Below are 12,237 nucleotides of genomic sequence, written 5' to 3' on the forward strand. Positions count from 1 at the left end.
TTTGCTTGCTGTCGCACGAACCATTTTCTCTTATGTATGGAATGGATGTTCTTATTTGGTCATTGTGACTAAATTTTGCTCTTGTCTTCGTGACTTGATCCTCATAAAGTTTTCGTGACTTATTTGGTCTTTGTGATTAAATTTTACTCTGGTCTTCGTGACTTGATCTTCATAAAGTCTTCGTGACTTATTTGATTTTTGTGACTAAATTTTGCTCTGGTCTTCGTGACTTGATCTTTATAAAGTCTTCGCGACTTATTTGGTCTTTGTGACTAAATTTCGCTCTGGTCTTCGTGACATGATCACCTTGTAGTCTATGTGACCATATGGATTGACTTGGACGAGTGGGAGATGTTAAACGTTGCATTAGTTGCAACGTCGGGAAGATGAAGGGGCGCCCATTCACCTTCATCTTCCTCCATTGAAAGCAGCCATCAAGGCATCGATTGGTAATCGATGTCTTGCTTGCTATATATGATGGCGTCCAAGGCAATCTGATCAGAGGAGCGCAGCGGAGGTGATCAGAGAGCTTTGCGAGGTGATCAGCGAGCAGAGGAGAACACCCAGTGGTTGGGATTTGGTTTGTGAACTTTGGAGCACTTTCTGATTTCCCCGTGATTGTGCTTCCGACAGCGGCTGCCCATTTCGACCGACGGCGTCTTCAGTTGCGACTTCGGGAGATCACTATGAGTGATTATAATTACTGCATTGTTTTATTTTTGTTTAGTTTCGATTTTCATGCTGTCAAAAATTACCAACAATCATCATCTTGTAGTTGCTAATTAGGACGAAGACAACCCCCGGAGTTATGGTGTCGTGGTAGGACATCCAAGTTGTCTCCCAGGCACCCACGGTTCGAACCCCAGCTACGGCGTATTTGTATAAATTTTTCCTCCAAATGGGTTACGTAATCAAAAGATGTTGGACTTCGCGCTTTCCGATTTATCCTGATAATTTCATGGGATCGGATTGATCATCCCAAACTCAATGTTACCTAAACTGATTAATCATTTTTTTGAATTAGGACGAAGACAGGGGTTCCGACTTTAGCTAGGGGATCAATTTTAAGATTTATTGAAGAAGTTCAACATATTGAATTATTCTTAAATCCTGAAATCAAATTCAGTAATGAGCTTGAGTTTTTTTATATATACAATTTCTATGATTAATGTAAGTAAATTATAGTTTTTTTTACTCAGCCATTGATGGCTAAGAACCTGGTTGATCTCACCCCTCCCAAAAGTTGATGATCTCGTAATCACATCTAAGTATATTTTGCTTGGGTATGCAACCACTGCATCCTTGTATTAATGAAATAGCGTTGTCATGAGTCCTTTAACTCTGAAAATTACAATGTTCATGGGGCAGTAACATTCCCTATAACATTAACAATTCCTTATCAATTATATCAAATTTAATAATTACAATTTATTTTCAAACTTCCCCATATTTATAAAATTACCCTCCTAGTCCCTTCCACAATCATGATCAGATTCGGCTTGATTACTATCCCTCATTGGATTCTCATTTCCATTCATATTATAATTTGAGTTACACGACTCAACACTTGATATCTTGGTCACTCATCCATTGTTGACAACATCTGGATGATCTTTTATTGTCTATCCTAATTTAAACTATAATCTGGATAGAAATATAAATTCAAGAAAAAATTACAGTTAATTACGATTGAATTCCGGTCAGAATCAGAGCCATAATTATAAAGTATTTTTTATAGGTGTGGACTGTATAATAAGTTTAGAAATATAGAGAAGTTACAATCAACGTTACAGGAAATGTTATACGAAGATTTGCTCCCAGCGAAAAAAGGCACGCGCACCAGATCGTACACGGACTGATAAACATCAAAATCTAGCTAGCGCCGATAACCTGGAATACTAACCCACTGAAGCTGTAGTTCGATTTCCCCTCGCTCGACGTTTCGAAGTCGAACGACGACGTCCTGACGCACCTTGCCGTTCGTAAAATATATACGACTCTGCTCCGCTAGACAGTTGTTCCTGCGCGGCTCAACCGTCGCTATTACGCGGCCGTTTGGAACATTTTTCAGGCTCATCTTCACGATCTCCACAAAAGGGGCGATGTCGACCTCTGCCTCGCCCATGGGATCGTCCACGGTGAACGTGTCCTTGTCGTAAACTTCCTGCGACAGCAGACCGTGAATCAGAGCGAGCGAGACACGGCAAAGTCCATGGAGACCAAGTTATTGATGAATTGATTAAGATGTGAAGAAACTAAACGTACGAGTCGAACTGGAACAGACGGGTCTTTGATAGAGAGAGTCAAGTCCTCGTTCCAAACAGGATTTGTGTTGTGCTTTATTACCCTCGTCTTCACTTTCTGCAATTGACACAGAAAAAGAGGAGAGAAACGAGTAGTTAAGAATTAGTTAATTAATACGAGGTAGGAAAATCTTGTTAATTGAGAAGAAATGAGTAGAAGACTTGTTTGGGGGAAACAGAGAGGACGACGTAGGGGTCGCTGCTGCCGAAGAGGACGTCGCGGACGGCGAGGTTGATGCCTCGCTTCACGCGGACGCAGAGGAGGCCCAGCAAGCTCTCCGCCGCCGTTACCATCTTCGTGCAGTGATCGTGGTGGTGGCTGCCAGCGGTGGGTGTCGTCGTGTAGATACAGATGGATATGGAGGAATCCACTGGGGCCGCCTCGACTGATGCTCTGAATTGGCGTGCTCTCTGTACGACTAACTAAACTAGTGCTGTTTGGACTCAGTTTACCTGGGCGGAAAGGAGATCTTTCCGTATAAGATCAACGAAGAAGATGGTATCCTTTTTCTTATTCTCCTCGAAGTAAACATACAAAAATATCCTGTGGACTAATGGCTAAGGACTGAGAACAATGTTCTTTCTTTTTTTTTTGTAAAAAAAAAAAAAGGGAAAAAAAATGGAGGACAAGTTTTGAATGGGGACCGGATCATACGTGGAGAATCTAACCAGAAAGTGCTCTGCGAACATGTCACGTATAATTGGAGGACTTATTCTGATAGGCTTTGAATGCTTTTTTCTGAAAAAAGAAAGAAAATTAGGCAACATTTTTTTTGACCAATTCAACTTTTGTTTTTGTTTTTTTTTGTATTTTTATAGATCAATTCAAGATTTCCTGTGTAAATTTAGCAAGGTGCTTGGCCATTTTGAATTGATGACTTCGAATCTAACACTTTCATCTTGTGTGTATTTAATTTGGCAAAATAAATTATTTAGTTAATGTTAGGATATAAGTATCCTTAATTATCTATTTACACAGTTTTCTCTCTTATTTTAGAAATGATAAAATTATTCTTTAGTTGGGCAAGGTAACCTATTCAAGGTGTGAGATTTGGATTTCAAATGGTTCAAACACGAAGCCTAGTAGGGAGAGATAGGCGATGTGGTCATTATGCTGGTGAGGCCCAAGGGGAAGATGGTATTCAAGTAAATTTAATGATGGCGATAATGAAGATGAATTGAAATTTAGGATAATCAAATAAGCACGAGTTTAGAATATTGAAGGTGTAAATAAATAAATTATTTATTGGGCATAATATTTTGTATTTTAACATTAGATATATTGATGATTGGTACAACTCATACTAAATTTTAATATAAAAATAAAATATTATGTTAGATTTAAAATAAAATATTTAAAAGTTATACTAAAGAGATATATTAATCAATTTAATCTTGATTTATAAGCTAATTAAAATTATTATTTTCAATGTATTTGAAATTAAACTTATAAATACTATTAATTGTAGTTCAACTATACGGCAAAATGAGATTCACTCGTCTTTAGTGTCCCGTCAATCCGTTTTTAGGTTAACATAAAGAAGATAAATCATGGATAACTACTAGCTATTAGTACAAATGATTAAAGTGTGAAGAAAGATATATCTATTGTATATTATTAAATACTATTAAATTATAGTTAAAGTTTATTATTATTATTATTATTATTATAAAGCAACTTTTACTTAGTTTTGATGTTCATATTTATCCTTAAATTTTCATTTTAAATTAAAACCAAATCAATAATTTTAATATATTTTTGACTCGGATATTTCAAACTGAAATATTTAGAGCCTAAAATAAACCATCCAAAACCTTGTTTGTCCACCTACTTTCCCACTCTTATAGAAGACATATTTGAATCTGATCTGATCTTATCTGAAAGTTAAGAAGATGATTAATTAGAAACATAATTTTATTATTGACTGGAATTTGGATGAAGACTCTTTGTTATCTTACAACACATGAAGTGTTAGTATCGGATTAGAGAAGGGGTCTTGGTGTTGACCCTTCAACGCTCAAGTAGTACTCAGTTCTAGTGAAAAGAATAGTATAAGCAAACAGTAACAGAGAGCATGTGAAATAATGGAGTATATCGCATACCTCCGTCTGTAAGTGGAGACCCCCTTTTATAGTACCACTGTAGTATTTGTGCATGCATCCCAAATCATATGTATGTTTTACAAAGTCTTTCTAAGAAAAGACAAGTCGAAAAATATCATTCACACATTTCCTTAAACGAATAGGTAATTCTATGTGATGTGATAGATTAGAAGCTTTTAAAGTATAATTTATCTATTGGACATTCCCGGTTGCCGATAGTACAAACCTCTAAAAGAATATGGCAACGTGGGCCCATGTTGAGCCTATTGGTAGTCATTCGGTCGGTGGATCACCATCTCAACCTTATGGATGCGGTCAGCTGTTCATTCTTCACCTAGCCCCTCATTTTATCATAAAGTCATATGCCCAATCGATCCTTAAATCCGATCGGATGGACGATAGGTTGGGCAAAATCTTGTCTGCTCATTGGGAAGGATGGCTGATTGCAACTTATCCTTGCTCTGTTGAGATAGTCGGTCAGACTACTCAATACCTGAGTCGAGCTAGAAGGTCTGTCTCTCTGGGCGGGCACCCACATCGGACCAGCCCTACGGTCAACTTGGACACATGTCACTAATATATTAATATCTTTGACTTCTTTTTGACTTTGACCGGATCACTTTAATCTTTCTTCACCAATTTGATCCTTTCTTGAGAGGTCCACTTTTAATCTTTCTTGACAGTATCAAGGTCGGAACTAAAGTGGAGGCGATTATGGCCGCCACTCTCAATTTTTTAGTGTAAAAATATAGAGGCATAAAAACTGAAGGACGAATAGAGGCGAATGATGGAAAATGACACCGCCACTCCTCTTCGGTAAACACACATCTTTCGTTTCTCCAATATAAAATTCCTAGCTAAACTAATCAGTAGTGGATTGTATAATGGAGGATTTAGTGGAAAAGGCATTGCAATTGGAACAAGTCTCATTCTTACAATTTGATAAGGAGCTAAGCTGGGAGACAATACATTTTACACTTAAAAGGAAGCTAATTACATGCTGAAAACCAGAATTATCAATCGAGTGCCGTAAATGTTCGCTTGGCAGAACTTGTAGAAGAAGCTAATTAAGAGAACAATGGGAGAGGACGAATAGGAAGTGAAGAGGCGATATATGGCGTTACATGCATCGCGGTCATCGAGTGCTACAGCTGCACCCACAACTGCAGCACGCCTGCTGCCGGTCGGGCTTCCACTTGATCTTCTCGTACTCGCCAGCGAGCACGTCGGCCACAAAGCCAGCCCCGACGCCGACGGCCAAGTCAATGGTGTAGTGACCTCGCGCGGCGAGTAGGCGCACGCTCTGAAGCAGGTTCAGGGCATCGAAGGCCCACGCCATATTGTGCCGCCGCGTGCGCCTCATGTCAAGCGACGCGATCACGGCTCCGGCCACATGGCCGGAGAAGAAGAGGAAGAAGGAGACGTTTCCGACCGGAAAATCTGCACCCGAACCCAGAAAACCCTGCAACGTATACATAATTCAAAATGAAGAAAGAACCAGAGGAGTCAACATTGATGCCAGATGTTCCACGCCAGATATCATAAAACTCACAAGTTTGAAGCTATAATTTCAAGTTCGTACTAGATTTCTATAACTGAAAAGGAAAAGATATAAGAATTATAAATTTTAACATCAAATGTTTAGGCGCAAAAAAATTTGATGGTATTTATGTTTGTGAGTTTAGCCTCCGCAGATTGGACGACGAACCAAATTCTAAGGCGCCAGAATTGAATTGGAAAAAATAGAATTTTTAATGTTTATTAATTTCAGCCAATACTTTCAACCTGTTTATTGTACAACACTGCTTTAGTTTATTCCAGCTGTCTTAATAATAACCTCTGCCACAAGTTATTTAGAGCAACGATAGTGACAGAAAGTAGAATTAAAGACCATTACAATTTGTTTTCCTACTGTTTTCTTGATCCGTTCAACTGCCAAATGAGAAACTGGCTAAGTTTGAGGATGAAACATGAGAAAGCAGTCAGATATTCAAACTTCACATTAGTACAACAATCACCTGGAGTTGATTCTAAACATTTTTAAATGAATGCAATGCTGTCCACAATGAATGATTCAATTCAGTATTTTTAATTGAATTCTACCAGACTATGAAAATGACTTTATTGCCACAATTTAGAAATTGAGTCTCTTCTAAAGGTAGATCCGCTACCTTAGCGGCCCCCCTAGTGCCGGCCCCACGGATATGGAGGGAGGTTCATGCAGGTACACAGGCCATAGGCGCATGACGGGGTAAACCCCAGGTCGTCAGTTCCTGAGAATCGACCCCTGGCTATTACGCCAGAGATACCATGCATCCACCGTCTGCGCTACGCCCTGGGGGCAATTGAGTCTCTTCTAGGGATGGCGTAAGGGTAACTATTAGCTTAAATTATGGGAATTAAAAGGTTCATTTGGGCTATGATGCCGACCTAATTTGGATTATCATTTCACTTTGAATTTATGGGACTTGAAATTTCCTTCAAATTAGTCAAACGTGAATTCATGTTTGTACACATCTAAGTTAACGCCCATAGACTCATATCCATATAAACTACACTCCTGTACAAGTTTATGTCGTTATCCGATCATAAAAGGATTCAGACAATTCTAAGAGACTAATAATTTTCTGTATCTCTTAAGTAGTTGAATAATAAGTACCAATTTTTCATTCACCTAAACAAACATTTTTGCTACAATTACTCGCCTAATAAATATCATACATGTTTGTAAAAAAAGTTTAACTTAGTTATATAGCAATGCCTAATGTACCTCTGGGAGTGGCAGCTGGGTGGAGCAACCTAAAATTCCTCTGCATGGGAACATAAAGAGAGCTGCAATGGTAGGGCGTGGCCTTCCCTCCACTAGGAATGTCCATAGTATGTAGAAAGTTTGCATGCCCACGAAGACCTGATTAAAACAAACTGTAATTAAAAAATATTTAAATAGCAATCTAATAACTTGGTTGCAAATCTTTGAACAAAGAAACATATTCCTAGCTTCAACAATCTTCTGATTTTTTTAGTATAGATGATCATAGAAATTATAGGCTTAGTAAGGGCAGAATACAGGAAATGGGTGCAATACCATTCCACATAATAATACTTATGGAATTGGACACTCCAACATTAATTGAAGGCAAAGAACTGGCAATCAAAGTTGAAGCTGGGTAATTTCTTGTAGATTAGGTACTTGCTCCAGCATTAATTGAAGGCAATGAACCACGGTCCAGAATTAATTGGACATCTAACAGAGTGGGCATTTACTCCAACATTGAATGAAGGCAAAAAACGACAATTAAAGCTGAAGCTGCTTTGTTGTTTGATACTAATTTCATCAAGTGAGATAATAGCTATGAACTTACAGAATGGGGACATGTGAATTTGGTTTATGAGGTTCGAAATTAGAGTGAATCAATATACTTTCCAGTTTCCAGAGCTTATAATTCCTAGTGAACGCCTTAAATTAAGCTACTTGTGCCATGCTTAAGAAAGCATAAGACCTTTTGGGACTCTAATCTTTACTATTTAGGTTGAGAATCTGTCGGCAAGTATAGAAGGTGTAGAAAGAAATTGAACCAAGAAAACATAAAACTATACAAACTTGATAGGACTTGGATCTAATCTTTTTTTTAAAAAAAAAACGATCATAATTATGAGGTAGTACGGAAGAGAAAAATCCAAAAACGGAGGGCATTTCAAGCATCTGGAACATGGTTGACGTGATCAATTGGATTATTGGAAAGGTTCTTAAGCGCAAATATTCTGACTACCTTAATGGTGATGGGCTAAGATCTGACCAATGGAAGTGAGACCTAATTGTAAGACGCAAGAAAAGATAGGAAAGAGGCATTTATCTCATTCTCACCGTATTGAGGGCGGCGAGCACGGTGTTGAGGGCGGGAGCGGCGGCGAGAGCGGCATTCAGCGGCTCTGTGACGATGAACCCCAAATCCAGCGGCGGAGAAGCCAAAGGGACCATGGGGATCGTGTACTCCACGCCCATGAAGACCAAGAGCAAGATCGCGAAGGCGCACGGCACGGGGTGGTGCCGCACGGCGCCGACCACGCCGCCGACTGACAACCCGGCGAAGAACGGGCCGCGGGAGGGAAAGAGCGGCATCGGCGGGGGCGAAATCGTCCCCATTCTCACCCCGGAGAGAGATTTGGTCGGTGCCTGTTCGGCGCCGCCGCGGTGGTGGCTAATCTCATGGCTGGCGCCGACGCCGAGGGTGAATCTAGAGGCGTCGGCGGTCCGCCTCTGGACACGGAGACGGGCGGTGTCGCTGACGCCGTTCTCGGTCGTCATGCTTCCCCGTCGGGTGGGCGGCGCGCGATTGGCACGCCAGCTCCCACCTATCCGCCGGCCTTCATTTAAAGAGTGTATATGGTGCGTCACCGCGCGGTGGAGTACGGGTTACCGCTTGGACTGGACTCTGGACTTTGGAGAAATGGCCGAGGCGGTGGAAGGAGGATGTGGACGTGGGGTATGGTAAGCTACTGGCGGTGATAAGACCGAGTAGAAGGGCCCGGTGGGCGCGAGCGCGGTAGGAACTAGGGAACACGAGACGAGTGAGGTTTTAATAACGGGCCAGAGACGTCAGTTTCCACGGGTAGTTGGACACATTAACGGCCGTCGCCTAAGGTACAGCTATTTTTTTCCCGCATTTTTTAAAATAAAATAAAATATAGAGTGGAGTTGTGAGATGAGACGTTTTATTGCATGGGAGTTTGGGATTGGGCAAGGGAGATTCGATGAATTGAGGCCAACCGAGCCGCATTAACGTCCATAAGAATGATCGGATAGCTTTTGTAGTTTAGCGGATTGCCGACCAAGAATTAAAGGAAGGTAAATGTTTTAAGTAAAGAACGTGACGCTTCAATTTTACAACATGATGCTTCGATTTCTACTCCTCATTAATTTATTATATCAATCAATTAATTTTATATTAATTACCTTCTTTTAAAATTTTATCTAAATTTTTTTCCATCTAATTTTATAATAAGATAATCCATCAGATGATCTTATTTGCTCATGAATGTGTTTTGTATTTTCTCTCTCTCATGTGTGATCCTTTGATTCTCAAAGGACATCCTTCTCCTTCCTAACTTAGTAATATTTTCTTTCTCATTTTTTTTTATTTTTATGTATAAATGATAAATTATAGATGAAATAGATCCAAACATTTTTTAAAAAATAGAATATTAATAATTACATGAAATTTTTTTCTCCATTTTTTCTTTTTTCCCGTGCAAGCAAAGTATCAAATTGTTACCATCATAATTCACCACAAATCTGATTTATGTACTTAAAAAAATCATAAAATATGAATATAGTCATAAATTTTTAATACTTAAAGTGCACTTGGTTTATTATATACTTTTAAGTACATAAATCAGGTTTTTAAATGCATAAATAAAGTTTTAAAATACATAACTCAGTTTTTTTTAAAAAAATCTTTACTTAATATTTATTTATTTTATTATAATATCATCAAATTAAAGCTATATGACATAAATTAGGTTTTATTGTTCATTTAATTCTAAGTAATTATATTGTATTTTGATAAAATAGTAGGGATTTATTTTTCTTTTTATTATTATTTTAATATAAATATCTATGTTAATCTGATTCTAATATACCAAATATATATAAAAAAAGAAAAATAAAAGAATTTATTCAATCTCATTATAGATTTATTATTAATAATCAAAATTAAAACTCAAAAATAATATAATTAAAAATTTAAATGAAAAACTAATTAAATTTTCACAAGAAGATACTATTTAGGAAAAAAATATGTTAAAACTTTCTAATAATCGTAAATCTATAAAATATATATATATATATATATATAATTGAATATATTTATTTATTGAAAAAGTTCCAACCGATAAATTAATATTTTTTTCTAAATGATGAAACTTCTATATATTTTTCTATAATTCATTATATTAAAAAATTATTAAAAAATATGATAGAAAATAGTTAATATATTTAAAAGAATTAGTAAAGTATTTTACTTTAAATTATTTAGTAAAAAAAATTATTAAAGGTTTTAAAAAAAAATTTGCTTAGGCAACGTGAAACCTTGAGACGGCTTTGATTTAGGGGGCAAATCCATCTGGTATTCATTTTTTTTTATTAATCAAAATATTTAACTTTTCAAATCAATTAATTTTAAAAATAATCAATCTAATTTTTCACCGACCATCCAAATAAATTTGAAAAATATAAGTAATTCCTCGTCTAATAATTAATATCTCAAATTTTCCATCCTATTAAAAGAAAAACTCTATAATCAATCATAGTTGAGAATCGAATCGTAATTCCTTCAGAACGACTGAAATATCTATGTAACTATACTATAGCCTGGGCTTAACTGTTCACTTATGTTCAATGAAGAGGAAGCTAATCAAATTACGCTAATTGTTCTCGTATCTTTATATTTATTGGAAGTACCACATGTGATGGCTCACTGCTAAAGTTCTCAAATACCCTTAAATTCATCCAAATCTACCATCATCTACCAAATAATAATCAACGTGAATTGACCAAAGGTGTACTAAAGTTCAGAATTCTAAAAAGACGAGCTAAGTTAGATTTATGAAATGGTGTATTTATTTTTTCATTTACTCCTAAGTTAGATTTGTTTTTCATTTTATTTCTGCTGCCGACTACTATATAATATTACATTTAAAGAACAGTACCATTGTTCTAGTTTTAGAGAGATTGATGAGAAAGATAAAATGTGAAATAAGTAGGATTAAGTATTCGGTTAAATTTGAAAGAAATTAATCTAAATTAAACAAATTAATTTTTTTTAGCTAAAAGAACTGATCAAATTTTTCAATAAAAATTGAATAAACTAACTGATAATGTAATATATCAATAAATAAATAAATAAATATATATATATATATATAAAATTAAAATTTGACATAATTAAATTTATTTAGGAAAATAAATTTATATTATAGAGAAATAGATTTATGTGAATTTGTAAAATTTACTAGATAAATTTTATAGGAATCTTTTTGGGATAAACAGGATAAATGATATAAAAAATCTGTTATAATAATCCTATTTAAATAAGAAATGTTTAAAACTATATATTATTTTTCATAAACCCTATTCTTGTGACACCTCTTCGCGACTTTGCCCTCGCCGCGCTGCCTCCCTGCGACGCCTCGATTGTCGACGCCGTGGTCCCGACCAGTTGTAGCCCTCCCTTCGTGTGGGGGATAGGTCGGCAATACTGACATCGCCGACTGCTATGGAAGCGCCGATTTTCCATTGCAATTTCTGCCTGCGCAACACCAACTCCGCCCGACGCCACAGATGCACTGCCTCACGACCATCTCCAGTGAGCGCCAGCAATCCAACCGCACGGGTGCTGATAAGATCCTTTAATTGATTTATTCATTTAAATCCTTTACCTTTGTTTCCTTTTCTAAAATAAGTTTTAGATCTTTCCCTTTTCTAAGATAAGTTTTAATAAGATATTTTCTCTTGAAAATGTATTTTTATTTTATTTTAAAAAAGTAGTTCAGGTCTCTATTTAAAGAGACGTTATGTAATTGTGGAGGACAAGTAATTTTCCTTTAGTTAATCAATTTCATTTGATTATTGGAGGCTGATCCCCTCGAAGTGATCACCCTATCCCCTTTTCATATTTCTCTTTCGATTTTTCCACGTGACAGGCTCCAGGGTTCCTATCAACTTGGTATCAGAGCACGTTTACTTCATCATCGCCCTACAGTATCTCGCAGTAACTTCAACAAGCGCATGGTCTTAACCCGACTTCAAGAGAAGAAAATCTATTCTGACATG

The 12,237-nt window shown here is 36.9% G+C and overlaps 2 protein-coding genes across 2 annotated transcripts; both read right to left on the reverse strand.

The window, feature by feature from the left end:
- Window positions 1-1,706: 1,706 nt before the first annotated feature.
- Window positions 1,707-2,744, reverse strand: LOC121986677 (GTPase activating protein 1-like). Its single transcript, XM_042540632.1, has 3 exons — window positions 2,466-2,744; window positions 2,266-2,361; window positions 1,707-2,164 (listed from the first exon to the last, which is right to left on the reverse strand). Exons 1-3 carry the CDS (start codon window positions 2,595-2,597, stop codon window positions 1,877-1,879), a joined length of 516 nt encoding a protein of 171 aa, XP_042396566.1. The 5' UTR covers window positions 2,598-2,744; the 3' UTR covers window positions 1,707-1,876.
- A 2,570-nt stretch (window positions 2,745-5,314) lies between these two features.
- Window positions 5,315-8,929, reverse strand: LOC121986669 (phosphatidylcholine:diacylglycerol cholinephosphotransferase 1-like). Its single transcript, XM_042540625.1, has 3 exons — window positions 8,272-8,929; window positions 7,177-7,314; window positions 5,315-5,868 (listed from the first exon to the last, which is right to left on the reverse strand). Exons 1-3 carry the CDS (start codon window positions 8,710-8,712, stop codon window positions 5,542-5,544), a joined length of 906 nt encoding a protein of 301 aa, XP_042396559.1. The 5' UTR covers window positions 8,713-8,929; the 3' UTR covers window positions 5,315-5,541.
- Window positions 8,930-12,237: the final 3,308 nt, after the last annotated feature.

The sequence above is a fragment of the Zingiber officinale genome, chromosome 1B, assembly GCF_018446385.1.
Source record: "Zingiber officinale cultivar Zhangliang chromosome 1B, Zo_v1.1, whole genome shotgun sequence".
Classification (NCBI taxonomy): Eukaryota; Viridiplantae; Streptophyta; class Magnoliopsida; order Zingiberales; family Zingiberaceae; genus Zingiber; species Zingiber officinale.